We start from the raw sequence: 19,340 nt of genomic DNA, 5'->3' as shown, positions 1-19,340 counted from the left end.
TTACCTTCCGACACATCGGTGAGCTGTGGGGTGGTTCCGCGGGACACCGTGAATCCTCCGCTCTCCAGAATCGAAGCCTCTTCGTCCGACAGCTCCGAGTCCGTGATTGCAAAGGCCAAAGCTGTCGTCCTGACATCCACCTGCCGAGATCGAGAGGTCTCACACTGAGTGGGTCAGTCATACAACACACACACACAGCACTGGGAGCACCCCCGCGCCGACCTCCTAAACCCTACCCCCAAAATAAAAACACCTCCAATCCCCCACTTCCCAACCTCCCAACGCGTCCTTTGCTGAAATTGGCAATACTGAGAGTTAAAGCGGAGGTCACTGGAGCAGAACCAGTGGTGAGTCCAGGGCAGCGTGCTCGGGGTTCACACCAGCGCACACCCAACATCCTCAATCCACTCAAACAGGAGCAGACCACAGGGCCACTCTCGGGCTGCACCGGCTGCCGCTCGCCGGAGACACCGCGGTGTGTGGGCGAGAGCTCCGATCTGGAAACACGTTGGTGTGAGCAGGGTTTCGGGAGGCACTGGGTACATGGTGATGGGCACTGAGCGGGGAGGGGGCACACGGTGATGGTGATGGGCACTGAGCGGGGAGGGGGCACATGGTGATGGGCACTGAGCGGGGAGGGGGCACACGGCAATGGTGATGGGCACTGAGCGGGGAGGGGGCACACGGTGATGGTGATGGGCACTGAGCGGGGAGGGGGCACATGGTGATGGGCACTGAGCGGGGAGGGGGCACACGGCAATGGTGATGGGCACTGAGCGGGGAGGGGGCACACGGTGATGGTGATGGGCACTGAGCGGGGAGGGGGCACATGGTGATGGGCACTGAGCGGGGAGGGGGCACATGGCGATAGTGATGGGCACTGAGCGGGGAGGGGGCACATGGTGATGGGCACTGAGCGGGGAGGGGGCACATGGCGATAGTGATGGGCACTGAGCGGGGAGGGGGCACACGGTGATGGTGATGGGCACTGAGCGGGGAGGGGGCACATGGTGATGGGTACTGAGCGGGGAGGGGGCACATGGCGATGGTGATGGGCACTGAGCGGGGAGGGGGGCACATGGTGATGGGCACTGAGCGGGGAGGGGGCACATGGCGATAGTGATGGGCACTGAGCGGGGAGGGGGCACACGGTGATGGTGATGGGCACTGAGCGGGGAGGGGGCACACGGCAATGGTGATGGGTACTGAGCGGGGAGGGGGCACATGGTGATGGGCACTGAGCGGGGAGGGGGCACATGGTGATGGGCACTGAGCGGGGAGGGGGCACATGGCGATAGTGATGGGCACTGAGCGGGGAGGGGGCACACGGTGATGGTGATAGGCACTGAGCGGGGAGGGGGCACACGGCAATGGTGATGGGTACTGAGCGGGGAGGGGGCACATGGTGATGGGCACTGAGCGGGGAGGGGGCACATGGTGATGGGCACTGAGCGGGGAGGGGGCACATGGTGATGGGCACTGAGCGGGGAGGGGGCACATGGCGATAGTGATGGGCACTGAGCGGGGAGGGGGCACATGGTGATGGGCACTGAGCGGGGAGGGGGCACATGGTGATGGGTACTGAGCGGGGAGGGGGCACATGGTGATGGGCACTGAGCGGGGAGGGGGCACATGGTGATGGGCACTGAGCGGGGAGGGGGCACATGGTGATGGGCACTGAGCGGGGAGGGGGCACACGGCAATGGTGATGGGTACTGAGCGGGGAGGGGGCACACGGTGATGGTGATGGGCACTGAGCGGGGAGGGGGCACACGGCGATAGTGATGGGCACTGAGCGGGGAGGGGGCACACGGTAATGGGCACTGAGCGGGGAGGAGGCACACGGTGATGGTGATGGGCACTGAGTGGGGAGGGGGCACACGGCGATAGTGATGGGCACTGGGCGGGGAGGGGGCACATGGTGATGGGCACTGAGCGGGGAGGGGGCACATGGCGATAGTGATGGGCACTGAGCGGGGAGGGGGCACATGGCGATAGTGATGGGCACTGAGCGGGGAGGGGGCACACGGTGATGGTGATGGGCACTGAGCGGGGAGGGGGCACACGGCAATGGTGATGGGCACTGAGCGGGGAGGGGGCACACAGTGATGGTGATGGGCACTGAGCGGGGAGGGGGCACATGGTGATGAGCACTGAGCGGGGAGGGGGCACACGGTGATGGTGATGGGCACTGAGCGGGGAGGGGGCACACGGTGATGGTGATGGGCACTGAGCGGGGAGGGGGCACACGGTGATGGTGATGGGCACTAAGCGGGGAGGGGGCACATGGTGATGGGCACTGAGCGGGGAGAGGGCACACGGCGATGGTGATGGGCACTGAGCCGGGAGGGGGCACACGGTGATGGTGATGGGCACTGAGCGGGGAGGGGGCACATGGTGATGGGCACTGAGCGGGGAGGGGGCACACGGTGATGGTGATGGGCACTGAGCGGGGAGGGGGCACACGGCGATAGTGATGGGCACTGAGCGGGGAGGGGGCACATGGTGATGGGCACTGAGCGGGGAGGGGGCACATGGCGATAGTGATGGGCACTGAGCGGGGAGGGGGCACACGGTGATGGTGATGGGCACTGAGCGGGGAGGGGGCACACGGCAATGGTGATGGGCACTGAGCGGGGAGGGGGCACACGGTGATGGTGATGGGCACTGAACGGGGAGGGGGCACACGGTGATGGTGATGGGCACTGAGCGGGGAGGGGGCACACGGTGATGGTGATGGGCACTGAGCGGGGAGGGGGCACATGGTGATGGGCACTAAGCGGGGAGGGGGCACACGGCAATGGTGATGGGCACTGAGCGGGGAGGGGGCACACGGTGATGGTGATGGGCACTGAGCGGGGAGGGGGCACATGGTGATGGTGATGGGCACTGAGCGGGGAGGGGGCACACGGTGATGGTGATGGGCACTGAGCGGGGAGAGGGCACACGGCGATGGTGATGGGCACTGAGCCGGGAGGGGGCACACGGTGATAGTGATGGGCACTGAGCGGGGAGGGGGCACACGGTGATGGTGATGGGCACTGAGCGGGGAGGGGGCACACGGTGATGGTGATGGGCACTGAGCGGGGAGGGGGCACACGGTGATGGTGATGGGCACTGAGCGGGGAGGGGGCTTTTGCAGCAGATCCTGCAACAGGAGGGAAAGGAACTTTAAATGGTTAACCGATATCTTTTAAATTGTACAATGAGTGGACAGCACAGCCGGCTGTGTGAACACCATCGCAGGTCAGGGCTATAACTAGAGCTGGAGCGCTGGGCCCTGGAACACCGTGGGCGAATGAGGGTACGGGGCCCAGAAGAGCCGAGGGCCCAGGGGCAGCACGGGCCCAGCCCACACTGTGGTATGTGAGCGCACTAGGTCTGTGCAGCAGAGCAGGTCTCCAGTCGTCCTGGTTAACCCTTGCCACTGGACCAAGACCTAGCTCTGTCAAGCCCGTGTGGTGGCTGGTGTGCAACGGTCACCCCACGTTAAAACAATCCACCCACAGGCATCTTCCACCCCCTCGACTGGAGTTCAGGACTGGAACATCGGGTCCTTCAGTGAAACATCTGTGAACTCTTGTAGAAGCAAGTCATCCTCGTTCGAGGGACCGCCTATGATGATGAGCACAGCCGGTGTGTCACTGATCTTTCACTCCAAGGTCAGGACTAAAGCAATTGGTGGGGTGGGAGGCAGGCTTGGTTCCTGGCCTCCCACCTCTCCAGAGCTCGGAGCTCAGCTCCCTCAATCGCTGACCAACATTCTCGCAACAGCCTGAAGGCTATAAAGCCCACCCCGCCGACACAGGCTGGTGGAGGAAGCGCCGGGGGCACTGCTCCGTGCTGAGTGCTATCGAGCTGACTGTTGCAGCAGCTGCTCCTACCCAGGAGAGTGGAGGATGTTCTGTCACATAGAAACATAGAAAGTAGGTGCAGGAGTAGGCCATTTGGCCCTTTGAGCCTGCACCACCATTCAATATGATGACTGATCATGCAACTTCAGAACCCCATTCCTGCTTTCTCACCATACCCCTTGATCCCCCTAGTAGTAAGGACTTCATCTAACTCCCTTTTGAATATATTTAGTGAATTGGCCTCAACAACTTTCTGTGGTAGAGAATTCCACAGGTTCACCACTCTCTGGGTGAAGAAGTTTCTCCTCATCTCGGTCCTAAATGGCTTACCCCTTATCCTTAGACTGTGACCCCTGGTTCTGGACTTCCCAACATCGGGAACATTCTTCCTGCATCTAACCTGTCCAATCCTGTCAGAATTTGATATGTTTCTATGAGATCCCCTCCCATCTTTCTAAACTCCAGTGAATATAAGCCTAGTCGATCCAGTCTTTCTTTATATGTCAGTCCTGCCATCCCAGGAATCAATCTGGTGAACCTTTGCTGCACTCCCTCAATAGCAAGAATGTCCTTCCTCAGATTAGGAGACCAAAACTGAACACAGTACTCCAGGTATGGTCTCACCAAGGCCCTGTACAACTGCAGTAACACCTCCCTGCTCCTATACTCAAATCCCCTAGCTATGAAGGCCAACATACCATTTGACTTCTTCACCGCCTGCTGTATCTGCATGCCTACCTTCAATGACTGATGAACCATGACACCCAGGTCTCGTTTCACCTCCCCTTTTACTAATCTGCCACCATTCAGATAATATTCTGCCTTCCTGTCTTTGCCACCAAAGTGGATAACCTCACACTTATCCACATTATACAATCACCCTCCTGACTCGAGCCTTGTCGATGGTGAAGAGGCTTTGGGGAGTCGGGAGGTGAGCCTCTGGCTAGCTCTTGTAGCCGCGGGGCTGATGTTGCTTTGCTGAGACGATGTTGCTTGAGGGCACTGTTAAGGACTCCTTCCATCACTGTGCTGCTGATGGGGACGACGCTAAGAAAGCTAATTGGACAGGTTGGATGTATTTTGTTTGTGGATAGGACACACATGGGCAATTTTCCACATTGTCAGGTAGGTGCCTGTGTTACATAGGAACAGGAGGAGCCCATTCAGCCCCTCGAGCCTGTTTGGCTATTCAATGAGATCATGGCTGATCTGTACTGTAACTCCATATCGCTTAATACCCATGGCTAACACAAATCTATCTCAGATTTAAAATTATTAATTGAGCATCAACTGCTTTTAAGAGAGAGTTCATAAGATTACACAGGATTTACGGCACAGAAACAGGCCATTCGGCCCAACCAGTCCATGCCATTGTTTATGCTCCACTCAAGCCTCCTCCCGTCTTTCCTCATCTAAATCTATCCACATAACCTTCTATTCCCTTCTCCCCCATATGTTTGTCTAGCCTCCCCTTAAATGCATCGATACTATTCGCTTCAACCACTCCCTGTGGCAGCGAGTTCCACATTCTCACCACTCTCTGGGTAAAGAAGTTTCTCCTGAATTCCCCATTGGAGTTCTTCGTGACTGATGGCCTCTAGTTATGCTCACAAGTGGAAACACTCTCTCTGTGTCCACTTTATCAAAACCTGTCATAATTTTAAAGACCTCTATTAGGTCACTCCTCAGCTTTCTCTTTTCAAGAAAAAAAGAGACCCAGTGCCTGTTCATCCTTGTAAATCTTCTCTGCACCCTCTCCAGTGCCTCTATATCCTTTTTATAATATGATGACCAGAACTGTACGCAGTGCTCTAAGTGTGGTCTAACCAAGGTTCGAAACAGGGTTAGCATAACTTCCCTACTTTTCAATTCTATCCCTCTAGAAATAAACCCTAGTGCTTGGTTTGCTTTTTATGGCTTTGCTCACCTGTGTCGCTGCTTTCAGTGATTTGTGTATTTGTGCTCTGAGATCCCTTTGCTCTTTTACCCCATTTAAAGTCTTACTTTCCAGGTAATGTGACCTCCCTATTTTTCTTACCCCCCCCCCGCTGCGTTCGGGCGGGCCCACACTCCCTCCCTCCCGCCATCGGGAACGTCTTCCTCCTCCCCCCTCCCCCCGCTGCGTTCGGGCGGGCGGGCCCGCACTCCCTCCCTCCCGCCATCGGGAACGTCTTCCTCCTCCCCCCCTGCCGTCGGGAACGAACGAACGAACTTGTGAGGCTGGCTGAAGCACTTTCACACAGGTAGGAAGATGGTCTATTTAATCTTTTCTTTGCTTATAAACGTTTATTCAGGTTGGATTTATTTGTATAATATTTGTAGAAGTATAAATAAGGATTGATTGTAGAATTTAATGACTTCCCTTCCCCCCCCCCCCCCTCGTTCTGGACGCCTAATTTGTAACCTGCGCCTGATTTCTTAATGTGTAGAACAGGTTTTTTCAGTTCTACAAAAATCTTCACTTGCTCCATTCTAAGTTAGTTTGGAGTACGTTTTCACTGTGGAAACTTTGAAATCAGGTGTCAGTGGCCAGACACGCCCCCTTTTGAAGAAAAAAATTCTGTTCCAAAGTAGAACTGTTCTACCTGACTAGAACTGCAGGAAAAAAAATGTGGAGAATTGCGATTTCTAAGATAGTCTGTTCTCCACCAGTTGCTCCTAAAAATCAGGCGCAAGTCATGTGGAAACTTGGGCCCTATATTCCATTCGCCATGTTCTTGCCCACTCACTTACCCTGTCTATATCCCCTTGAAGCCTCTTTGCATCCTCCTCACAACTTACATTCCCACTTATCTTTGTACCATCAGCAAACTATATTACACTTGGTCCCCTCATCCAAATCATTGATATAGATTGTGAATAGCTGGGGCCCAGACTCTTGACTCTTCCCAATCCTATTATTATTGTCTTCCTCAATTTCGAGGGACTGCCTATGATGATGATGATATTATTTTCTAAGTGCCCTGATACCACGTCCTTAATAATAGATTCTAGCATTTTCCCTACTACTGATGACAGGCTAACTGGTCTATAGTTCCCCATTTTCTCTCTCCCTCCTTTCTTAAATAGCGGGGTTACATTTGCTACCTTCCAATCTGCGGGAACCGTTCTAGAATATATGGAATTTTGGAAGATGACAACCAATGCATCCGCTATCTCTATAGCCACCGCTTTCAAAACCCTAGGATGTAGACCATCAGGTCCAGGGGATTTATCGGCTTTCAGTCCCATTAATTTCTCCAGTACTATTTTTTTTTAACTAATAATAATTTCTTTCAGTTCCTCGTTCTTCTTAAACCCTTGGTTCTCCACTATTTCCAGGAGGTTTTTTTTATGTCTTCTTCGGTGAAGACAGACACAAAGTATTTGTTTAATGTCTCTGCCATTTCCTCATTCCCCATTATAATGTCTCCTGTCTCAGCCTATAAGGGACCCACATTTACTTTCACTAATATTTGCCTTTTTACATACCTATAGAAGCTTTCACAATCTGTTTTTATGTCTCTCCATAGTTTACTCTCATATTCTATTTTGCCTTTCTTGGTCCTCTGCTGAATTCTAAAATCCTCCCAATCCTCAGGCATGCTGCTCTTTTTGGCAACATTGTAAGCCTCCTCTGATGATCTAATACTATCTTTAACTTCTCGTTAGCCACAATTGGACTACTTTTCCTGTGGGGTTTTTGTGCCTTAAAGGAATGTTTGTTATAAATTATGTATTAATTCTTTAAATGCTCTGCATTGCTTGTCTACTGTCATAGCTTTTAATGTAATTTCCCAGTCTACCTTAGCCACTCTCCCCTCATACCTACGTAGTTTCCTTGTTTAGATTTAAGACTCTAGTTTCGGATTTAACTAAATCACTTTCAAACTCAATATAAAATCCTATCATATTATGGTCACTCTTCCCTAAAGGCCCCTTTACTGCAAGGTTATTAATTAAGGCTGCATCTATTTGTAGTAACTGAAATGCAGCCGTTTCTCTGATTGGCTCTCCATTTTCACATGACCTATTGCTGATTGGTCCACTTTGAGGATAAGCCACACCCTGAAGTTCCTCTGGAATGTGTAACTGGAACCGGCCAGCTCAAGTTGAGTGACTTTACAATTTGTAATTCGATCCATTTTGACTTTAGAAGCCACAGAGGATAGATCTCCCAAAAGCCACCAAATTCCAGCTGAATTACACCAGCCGAAGTCCTTTACCCCAGCACATGTGCTGCCTCCCACAGCCAAGTTCCAGCCGAAGACCCTTACAAAAGAACATAAGAACATAGGAATTAGGAACAGGAGTAGGCCATCTAGCCTCTCGAGCCTGCTCCGCCATTCAATAAGGTCATGGCTGATCTGGCCGTGGACTCAGCTCCACTTATCCGCCCTCTCCCCGTAATCCTTAATTCCCTTATTGGTTAAAAATCTATCTATCTGTGACTTGAATACATTCAATGAGCTAGCCTCAACTGCTTCCTTGGGCAGAGAATTACACAGATTCACAACCCCCTGGGAGAAGAAATTCCTTCTCAACTCGGTTTTAAATTGGCTCCCCCGTATTTTGAGGCTGTGCCCCCTAGTTCTAGTCTCCCCGACTAGTGGAAACAACCTCTCTGCCTCTATCTTGTCTATCCCTTTCATGATTTTAAATGATTCTATAAGATCACCCCTCATCCTTCTGAACTCCAACAAGTAAAGACCCAGTCTACTCAATCTACATCATAAGGTAACCCCCTCATCTCCGGAATCAGCCTAGTGAATCGTCTCTGTACCCCCTCCAAAGCCAGTATATCCTTCCTTAAGTAAGGTGACCAAAACTGCACGCAGTACTCCAGGTGCGGCCTTACGAATATCCTATACAGTTGCAGCAGGACCTCCCTGCTTTTGTACTCCATCCCTCTCGCAATGAAGGCCAACATTCCATTCGCCTTCCTGATTAACTGCTGCACCTGCAAACTAACTTTTTGGGATTCATGCACAAGGACCACCAGGTCCCTCTGCATGTTATAATTTCTCCCCATTCAAATAATATTCCCTTTTACTGTTTTTTTTTCCAAGGTGGATGACCTCACACTTTCAAACATTGTATTCCATCTGCCAAACCTTAGCCCATTCGCATAACCTATCCAAATTTCTTTGCAGCCTCTCCTGTGTCCTCTACACAACCCGCTTTCCCACTAATCTTAGTGTCATCTGCAAATTTTGTTACACTACACTCTGTCCCCTCTTCCAGGTCATCTATGTATATTGTAAACAGTTGTGGTCCCAGCACCGATCCCTGTGGCACACCACTAACCACCGATTTCCAACCCGAAAAGGACCCATTTATCCCGACTCTCTGCTTTCTGTTCGCCAGCAAATTCTCTATCCATGCTAAGACATTTCCTCTGACTCCGCGTACCTCTATCTTCTGCAGTAAACTTTTGTGTGGCACCTTATTGAATGCCTTTTGGAAATCTAAATACACCACATCCATCGGTACACCTCTATCCACCATGATCGTTATATCCTCAAAAAATTCCAGTAAATTAGTGAAACATGATTTCCCCTTCATGAATCCATGCTGCGTCTGCTTGATTGCACTATTCCTATCTAGATGTCCCGCTATTTCTTCCTTAATGATAGCTTCAAGCATTTTCCCCATTACAGATGTTAAACTAACTGGCCTATAGTTACCTGCCTTTTGTCTGCCCCCTTTTTTAAACAAAGGCGTTACATTAGCTGCTTGCCAATCCGCTGGTACCTCCCCAGAGTCCAGAGAATTTTGGTAGATTATAATGAATGCATCTGCTATAACTTCCGCCATCTCTTTTAATACCTTGGGATGCATTTCATCAGGACCAGGGGACTTGTCTACCTTGAGTCCCATTAGCCTGTCCAGCACTACCCCCCTAGTGATAGTGATTGTCTCAAGGTCCTCCCTTCCCACGTTCCCGTGACCAGCAAGTTTTGGCATGGTTTTTGTGTCTTCCACTGTGAAGACCGAAGCAAAATAATTGTTTAAGGTCTCAGCCATTTCCACATTTCCCATTATTAAATCCCCCTTCTCATCTTCTAAGGGACCAACATTTGCTTTAGTCACTCTTTTCTGTTTTATATATCGGTAAAAGCTTTTACTATCTGTTTTTATGTTTTGCGCAAGTTTACCTTCGTAATCTATCTTCCCTTTCTTTATTGCTTTTTTAGTCATTCTTTGCTGTTGTTTAACATTTTCCCAATCCTCTAGTTTCCCACTAACCTTGGCCACCTTATAAGCATTGGTCTTTGATTTGATACTCTCCTTTATTTCCTTGGTTATCCACGGCTGGTTATCCCTTCTCTTACCGTCCTTCTTTTTCACTGGAATATATTTTTGTTGCGCACTATGAAAGAGCTCCTTAAAAGTCCTCCACTGTTCCTCAATTGTGCCACCGTTTAGTCTGTGTTTCCAGTCTACTTTAGCCAACTCTGCCCTCATCCCACTGTAGTCCCCTTTGTTTAAGCATAGTACGCTCGTTTCTGACACAACTTCCTCACCCTCAATCTGTATTACAAATTCAACCATACTGTGATCACTCATTCCGAGAGGATCTTTTACTGGGAGATCGTTTATTTTTCCTGTCTCATTACACAGGACCAGATCTAAGATAGCTTGCTCCCTTGTAGGTTCTGTTACATACTGTTCTAAGAAACAATCCCGTAATCATTCTATGAATCCCTCCTCCAGGCTACCCCGTGCGATTTGAGTTGACCAATCGATATGTAGGTTAAAATCCCCCATGACTACTGCCGTTCCTTTTTCACATGCCTCCATTATTCCCTTGATTATTGCCTGCCCCACCGTGAAGTTATTATTTGGGGGCCTATAAACTATGCCCACCAGTGACTTTTTCCCCTTACTATCTTTAATCTCCACCCACAATGATTCAACATTTTGTTCATTAGAGCCAATATCGTCTCTCACAACTGCCCTGATATCATCCTTTATTAACAGAGCTACCCCATCTCCTTTCCCTTCTTGTCTATCTTTCCAAATTGTCAGATACCCCTATTTGTTTAATTCCCAGTCTTGGCCACCCTGCAACCATGTTTCTGTAATGGCCACCAAATCATACCCATTTGTAATGATTTGTGCCGTCAACTCATTTACTTTATTTCGAATGCTGCGTGCATTTCGGTATAGAGTGTTTTAATACTAGTTTTTAAACCATGATTTTTAGTTTTGACCCCTCCTGCAGCCCCTTTATGTTCAGTGGCCCTTTTTGTTTTTTGCCTTGGGTTTCTCTGCCCTCCACTTTTACTCATCTCCTTTTTGTTTCCCTCTGTCTCCCTGCATTGGTTCCCATCCCCCTGCCATATTAGTTTAACTCCTCCCCAACAGCACTAGCAAACACTCCCCCTAGGACATTGGTTCCGGTCCTGCCCAGGTGCAGACCGTCCAGTTTGTACTGGTCCCACCTCCCCCAGAACTTGTTGCAATGCCCCAGGAATTTGAATTCCTCCCTGCTGCACCACTGCTCAAGCCACGTATTCATTTGCGCTATCCTGCGATTCCTACTCTGACTAGTACGTGGTGGCACTGGTAGCAATCCCGAGATTACTACTTTTGCGGTCCTACTTTTTAATTTAGCTCCTAGCTCCTTAAATTCGTCTGGTAGGACCTCATCCCTTTTTTTAAACCTATGTCGTTGTTACCCCAGCGCAAGTGCTGCCTCCGCCAGCTGAAGACCCTTACCCAAGTGCAAGACCTTTCCCTCCCACCCCAACATAGATGGAGCATTGTGTGCAGATTAACAGGTTTATTGGGTATGGTGAATAGTGACAGTGTCGTGACTTCTGGATTTCATCCATCCCAACGATGTCCTTTGTAACACATGCACCAAGCTTGCACGCACCAGTGGGTTGGAAGAACGTGATCCGTCTTCTGAGTTCCCTCTCTCCCCTCCGATTTCCCCCTCCCCCAGGCTCCCTCTCTAGCCCCAGACGCACTCTCTCCCTCTCTCCTTCCTCCCCTTCTCTCAACGTTCCCCACCACCACCGCTCTCTCTCCGCCAAAGCAAGTATATCCTTTCGGAAATATAGAAACCAAAACTGCACTCAATATTCCAGGTGTGGCCTCACCAATACTTTATATAGCTATAGCAAAACTTCCCTGCTTTTATACTCCATCCCCATTGCAATAAAGGCCAAGATACCAATGGCCTTCCTGATCACTTGATGTACCTGCATACTATCCTTTTGTGTTTCATGCACAAGTACCCCCAGGTCCCGCTGTACTGCGGCACTTTGCAATCTTTCTCCATTTAAATAATAACTTGCTCTTCGATTTTTTTCTGCCAAAGTGCATGACCTCAGACTTTCCAACATTACACTCCATCTGCCAAATTTTTGCCCACTCACTTAGCCTGTCTATGTCCTTTTGCAGATTTTTTGTGTCCTCCTCACACATTGCTTTTCCTTCCATCTTTGTATCGTCAGCAAACTTGGCTACGTTACACTCAGTCCCTTCTTCCAAATCGTTAATATAGATTGTAAATAGTTGGGGTCCCAGCACTGATCCCTGCGGCACCCCACTGGTTACTGATTGCCAACCCGAGAATGAACCATTTATCTCGACTCTCTGTTCTCTGTTGGTTGCAGCAACTCGCCACGACTTCTTCGACAGCACCTCCCAAACCTGCGACCTCCACCTCCGATAGGAGGTCCCAGCAGATTGGAAAACTGCAAATATGGAAAACTGCAAATGTGACATCCCTATTTAAAAAAGGCAGACAAAAAGCAAGAAACTATAGACCAGTTAGCCTAAAATCTGTGGCTGGGAAAATGTTGGAGTCCATTATTAAAGAAGCAGTAGCAGGACATTTGAAAAAGCAAAGTTTGGTCAGGCAGAGTCAACATGGATTTATGAAGGGGAAGTCGTGTTTGACAAATTTGCTGGAATTCTTTGAGGATGTAACGAGCAGGGTGGATAAAGGGGAACCAGTGGATGTGATGTATTTGGACTTCCAGAAGATATTTGACAAGGTGCCACATAAAAGGTTACTGCACAAGATAAAAGTTCACGGGGTTGGGGGTAATATATTAGCATGGATAGAGGATTGGCTAACTAACAGAAAACAGAGATCCGAGATAAATGGTTCATTCGCTGGTTGGCAACCAGTAACTAGTGGGGCGCCGCAGGGATCAGTGCTGGGACCCCAACTATTTACAATCTATATTAAGGACTTGGAAGAAGGGACTGAGTGTAACATAGCCAAGTTTGCTGCTGATAAAATTGGGAAGAAAAGCAATGTGTGAGGAGAACACAAAAAATCTGCAAAAGGACATGGACAGGCTAAGTGAGGGGGCAAAAATTTGGCAGGAGTATAATGTTGGAAAGTGTGAGGTCATGCACTTTGGCAGAAAAAAAAAATCGAAGAGCAAGTTATTATTTAAATGGAGAAAGATTGCAAAGTGCTGCAGTACAGCAGGACCTAGGGGTACTTGTGGATGAAACACAAAAGGATACTATTCAGGCACAGCAAGTGATCAGGAAGGCCAATGGAATCTTGGCCTTTATTGCAAAGGGGATGGAGTATAAAAGCAGAGAAGTCTTGCTGCAACTATACTGGGTAATGGTGAGGCCACACCTGGAATACTGCGTGCAGTTTTGGTTTATATATTTTCGAAAGGATTATACTTACTTTGGAGGCAGTTCAGAGGTTCACTAGGTTGATTCTGGGGATCAGGGAATTGACTTATGAGGAAAGGTTGAGTAGGTTGGGCTTCTACTCATTGGAATTCAGAAGAATGAGAGGTGATCTTATCGAACCGTATAAAATTATGAGGAGGCTCAACAAGGTGGATGCAGAGAGGCTGTTTCTACTGATGGGGGAAACTAGAACTAGAGGGCATGATCTTACAATAAGGGGCCGCCCATTTAAAACTGAGATGAGGAGAAATTTATTTTCTGAGGGTTGTAAATCTGTGGAATTCACTGCCTCAGAGAACTGTGGAAGCTGGGACATTGAATAAATTTAAGACAGAAATAGACAGTTTCTTAAACTGTTATATATGTGGACCTGTATTTACTCTGTACAACCACCAGAGGGCTCTTCCCCTGGAGTACCAAGGGATCCCATAATCCCTTTAGGAGCACAGCTATTTAAGGAGGCTTCACAGGTTGGAGAGGCACTCTGGAGACCTGCAATAAAAGACTACGGTCACACTTTACTTTGAGCTCAGTCTGACTCTTTCTCCATACATAACAACTGGCGATGAGATACAGATAGCAAACCCAAAGATGCAGAGAACAGTGGCATCCTGGAGAACTTCTCAGAGGGAGATGATTGGGAAACTTTTGTCGATCAACTCGACCAATACTTCGTGGCCAACAAGCTAGATGGGGAAGACGGCACTGCCAAATGAAGGGTGATCCTCCTCACCGTCTCTGGGGCACCAACGTATGGCCTCATGAAGAATCTGCTCTCTCCAGTGAAACCCACGGAGAAATTGTACAATGATTTGTGCACACTGGTGTGAGAGCATTTGAAACCAAAGGAAAGCATTCCGATGGCGAGGTACTGGTTCTATATTTACAAAAGGTCTGAAGGCCAGGAAGTGGCGAGTTATGTCACCGAGTTAAGACGCCTTGCAGGACATTACGAATTTGAAGGACGTTTGGAGCACATGCTCAAAGACCTTTTCGTATTTAGCATTGGCCACGAAACCATACTTCGCAAACTTTTGACTGTAGAGACCCCAACCTTGAGTAAGGCCATAGCAATAGCCCAGGCATTCATTGCCACCAGTGATAATACAAATCAAATCTCTCAGCACACAAGGGCTGCTACAAGTACTGTGAACAAAGTGATGTTTTCGAATCGTAACGTACAGGGCAGGTTACACATACCTGCAGCTGCATGTCCACAGATGACTCAGAGTCCACCATCAAGGGTGATGAATGCTAGACCGTTAACACCTTGTTGGCGCTGCAGGGGTGATCATAGTTTCCATTCATGCCGATTCAAAGAGTACGTTTACAAGGGCTGTGGAACAATGGGACACCTCCAATGAGTGTGCAGGTGAGCTGCAAAGCCTGTTAAACCTGAAAACCACCATGTTGCAGAGGAGGGCAGATCCACGGAGGATTACGACAAACCAGAGCCTCAGACCGAGGAGGCAGAGGTACATGGGGTGCATACATTCACCACGAATTGTCCCCCGATAATGCTGAATTTTGAACTAAATGGACTCCCGGTGTCAATGGAGCTGGACACGGACGTGAGCCAGTCCATCATGGGCAAAAAGACTTTCGAAAGATTGTGGTGCAACAAGGCCTCAAGGCCAGTCTCAACTCCAGTTTGCACGAAACTAAGAACTTATATGAAAGAATTGATTCCTGTAATCAGCAGTGCTTCCGTAAAGGTCTCCTAAGATGGAGCGGTGCACAAGCTAGGGTGGTACCGGGCGATGGTCTGACGCTGCTCGGCAGGAGCTGGCTGGGAAAGATACACTGGAACTGGGACGACGTCCGAGCGCTATCGCCCACTGACGACACTTCGTGTGCCCAGGTCTTAAACAAATTTCCTTCACTGTTCGAACCAGACATCGGGAAATTCCAAGGAGAAAAAGGGCAGATCCACCTAATTCCGGGGGCGCGACCCATCCATCACAAGGCGAGAGCAGTCCCGTACATGATGAGAGAAAGGGTAGAGATGGAGCTAGACCGGCTGCTACGAGAGGGCATCATTTCACTGATCCAGTTCAGCGAGTGGGCCAGTCCTATTGTCCCAGTCCTCAAGGGAGACGGCACCATCAGAATCTTTGGCAATTACAAAGTAACTATCAATCGTTTCTCCCTGCAGGACCAATGCCCACTACCAAAGGCTGACGACCTCTTTGCAATGCTGGCGGGAAGAAAGACATTCACGAAGCTGGATCTGACTTCTGCCTACATGACGCAGGAACTGGAGGAATCATCGAAGGTCCTCACCTGCATCAACACGCACAAAGGTCTTTTTGTTTATAATAGATGCCCATTTGGAATCCGATCAGCGGCGCCGATATTCCAGAGATACATGGAAAGCTTATAGAAGTTGGTCCAGCACACCGTGGTCTTCGAGGATGATATCTTGGTCACAGGTCGGAACACAGTCGAGCACCTGCAGAACCTGGAGGAGGTTCTTAGTCGACTCAACCGCGTAGGGCTCAGGTTAAAACATTCGAAGTGCGTTTTCCTGGTGCCTGAAGTGGAGTTCTTGGGAAGGAGGATTGCGGCGGACGACATCAGGCCCACCAACGCGAAGATGGAAGCAAATCGAGACGCACCGAGGCCACAGAACGTGATGGAGCTGCGGTCGTTTCTGGGACTCCTGAACTACTTTGGTAACATGTCTTACTACAAAAAAAGGGGGGGGGGGGGGGGGGTGAATGGATTTGGGGCAAAAGCCAAGAAAATGTCTTTGTAAAAGCGAGAAAATTGTTATGCTCAAACAAATTGCTTGTGCTGTATGATCCATGTAAGCGTTTGGTCCTAGCATGTGATGCGTCATCATATGGCTTCGGGTGTGTATTGCAACAAGCCAATGATTTTGGGAAACTGCAACCGGTTGCTTATGTATTCAGGAGTCTGTCTAAGGCTGAGAGAGCCTACAGCATGATTGAGAAAGAAGCGTTAGCGTGTGTCTATGGGGTAAAGAGAATGCATCAATACCTGTTTGGGTTAAAATTCGAATTGGAAACTGACCATAAGCCACTTATATCCCTGTTTTCCGAGAGTAAAGGGATAAATACCAACTCATCGGCCCGCATCCAGAGATCGGCGCTCACATTGTCGGCATACAACTATACCATCCACCACAGAAAACTGCACCGAGGCTCTCAGTAGGCTGCCATTGCCCAGCAAGGGGGTGGAAATGGCGCAGCCTGCAGATCTAGCCATTATGGAAGCATTTGAGAGTGAGCAATCACCCGTCACTGCCCAGATCAAAACCAGGACAAGCCAGGATCCCTTATTATCTTTAGTTAAAAGCTGTGTGCTTCACAGGAGCTGGTCCAGTGTCCCAGTGGAAATGTAGGAAGAGATAAAGCCGTTCCAGCAGCGCAAAGATGAAATGTCTATACAGGCAGACTGCCTTCTGTGGGGCAATCGAGTAGTGATTCCCAAGAAGAGCAGAGACACCTTCATCAGTGACCTCCACAGTATCCACCCAGGCATCGTAATGATGAAAGCGATAGCCAGATCCCACGTGTGGTGTCCCGGTATCGATGTGGACTTAAGAGTCTTGCGTTCACAGATGTAATACATGCTCGCAGTTAAGCAACGTACCCAGGGAGGTGCCGCTAAGTTTATGGTCTTGGCCCTCCAAACCATGGTCTAGGGTACACGTCGACTATGCAGGCCCATTCTTGGGTAAAATGTTCCTTGTGGTTGTAGACGTGTACTCCAAGTGGATTGAATGTGAGATAATGTCGGCTAGCACGTCCGCTGCCACTACTGAAAATCTGCGGGCCATGTTTGCCACACACGGTTTACCCAATGTCCTGGTGAGCAACAATGGGCCATGTTTTACCAGTGCTGAGTTCAAAGAATTCATAACCCATAACGGGATCAAAGTTTCACATCTGCCCCGTTTAAACCAGAGTCCAATGGTCAGGCAGAGAGAGCAGTGCAAACCATCAAGCAAGGCTTGAAGAGGGTAACTGAAGGTTCATTGCAGACTCGCCTATCCCGAGTCCTGCTGAGCTACCGCAGGAGACCCCACTCACTCACTGGGATCCCACCTGCTGAACTGCTCATGAAAAGAGCACTTAAGACAAGGTTCTCGTTGGTTCACCCTGATCTACATGAACAGGTAGAGAGCAAGCAGCTTCAACAAAGTGCATACCATGATAGCGCAAATATATCACGCGAGATTGAAATCAATGATCCTGTATTTGTATTAAATTATGGACAAGGTCCCAAGTGGTTTCCCGGCACTGTCATGGCCAAGGAGGGGAGCAGGGTGTTTCGGGTCAAACTTTCAAATGGACTCATTCACCGGAAACACTTGGACCAAATCAAACTCAGATTCACGGACTATTCTGAGCAACCCACCTTGGACCCTACCTTTTTTGATCCCCCAACATACACACCAGTGGCAACCGACATCACGGTTGACCACGAAGCAGAACCCATCACCCACAGCAGCCCAGCAGGGCCCAATACACCAGGCAGCCCAGCAAGGCCAGCAGCACAGCGAGGGCCCAACAAAGGATTCAACAACACCAGCTTTCACACCGAAATGATCAACCCGGGCAAGAAGGGCCCCAGATCGATTCACATTGTAAATAATTACACTATTGACTTTTGGGGGGGGGGGGCGAGTGTTGTTATATATGTATACTTGTATTTACTCTGTACAGCCACCAGAGGGCTCATCCCCTGGAGTCCCAAGGGATCCCATAATCCCTTGGGAGCACAGGTATTTAAGGAGGCTTCACAGGTTGGAGAGGCACTCTGGAGACCTGCAATAAAAGCCTACGGTCACACTTTACTTTGAGCTCACAGTGCTCTGTCTGACTTTCTCCATACACAACATAAACGATAAAGGGATAAGGGGTTATGGGGAGCTGGCAGGGAGGTGGAGCCGAGTCCAGGATCAGATCAGCCATAATCTTATTGAATGGCAGAGCAGGCTCGAGGGGCTGTATCACCTATCCTGTTCCTATTTCTTATGTTCTTATAAGGACAAGGGCACAGGCACATGGGAACACCACCACCTCCACGTTCTCTTCCAAGTCATACACTATCCTGACTTGGAAATTTATCGTCGTTCCTTCGTTGTCTCTGGGTCCAAATCCTGGAACTCCCTCCCTAAAAACACTGGGAGCACCTTCACCACACGGACTGTAGTTTAAAGCGGCGGCTCACCACCACCTTCTCAAGAGAGATCGAATGGGGCAGCGAGTGATTGGGAGGAGGCAGAGAGAGAGGGGATCAGTTTTGGGGGGGGGGGGGGGGCGGGGGAGGAGAGAGAGAGGGAGAGAGCGTGGGAGACAGCAGGGACGGTAGAGAGGATCGGAGGGGGAAGAGGGGAGTGGTCAGGAACACGCGGAGAGGGGTGGGGTAAAGAGCACGGAAAGCTCTTGGGGATGTTGGAAGAATGTGATCCCGATCTAAAGGGGAGGGGAGGGGGGTTGGGAGAGAGAAGGTGATCCAGATGGTAAGCTGGATCAGAAAATACTCCAACCCCACTCCCACCACGTTCTCCCTCTCCTCCCCCTACACCTGGTTGATTTCTCAGAAAGCTCGGTGTGTGTGGCAAGTGACATCTCTGGACTGTTCATTTCATACTCAATAAACCCGTTAACAATTCGTGACCCACACGGAGGGGGAGGGGAGGAGGAGGAGGAGGTCAGGCACTTGGACAGGGGTGAGGGGGTCAGGAACTTCGGGGTGGGGGGCAGAAACTTGTTTGGGGGGTTGTGGGAAGAGGTCTTCACCTGTGAGAGTGAGCTCTGTCTGATCAAGTGAGCTCAATTTTGTCTGGATCCC

At 49.8% G+C, this 19,340-nt stretch overlaps 1 protein-coding gene across 1 annotated transcript in view; it reads right to left on the bottom strand.

The window, feature by feature from the left end:
• retreg2 (reticulophagy regulator family member 2) overlaps positions 1-19,340 on the bottom strand; it is a 64,069-nt gene that overhangs the window by 3,517 nt on the left and 41,212 nt on the right. Inside the window, exon 8 of the mRNA XM_070875157.1 lies at positions 5-140. Within this exon, the coding sequence (XP_070731258.1) occupies positions 5-140 (136 nt within the window). The remainder of the gene's footprint in view (positions 1-4; positions 141-19,340) is intronic.

The sequence above is a fragment of the Pristiophorus japonicus genome, chromosome 3 (genome assembly GCF_044704955.1).
Source record: "Pristiophorus japonicus isolate sPriJap1 chromosome 3, sPriJap1.hap1, whole genome shotgun sequence".
NCBI classification, from domain to species: Eukaryota; Metazoa; Chordata; class Chondrichthyes; family Pristiophoridae; genus Pristiophorus; species Pristiophorus japonicus.
The sequence above is the reverse complement of the archived record's forward strand: the minus strand, read 5'-3'. Positions and strand labels throughout refer to the sequence as shown.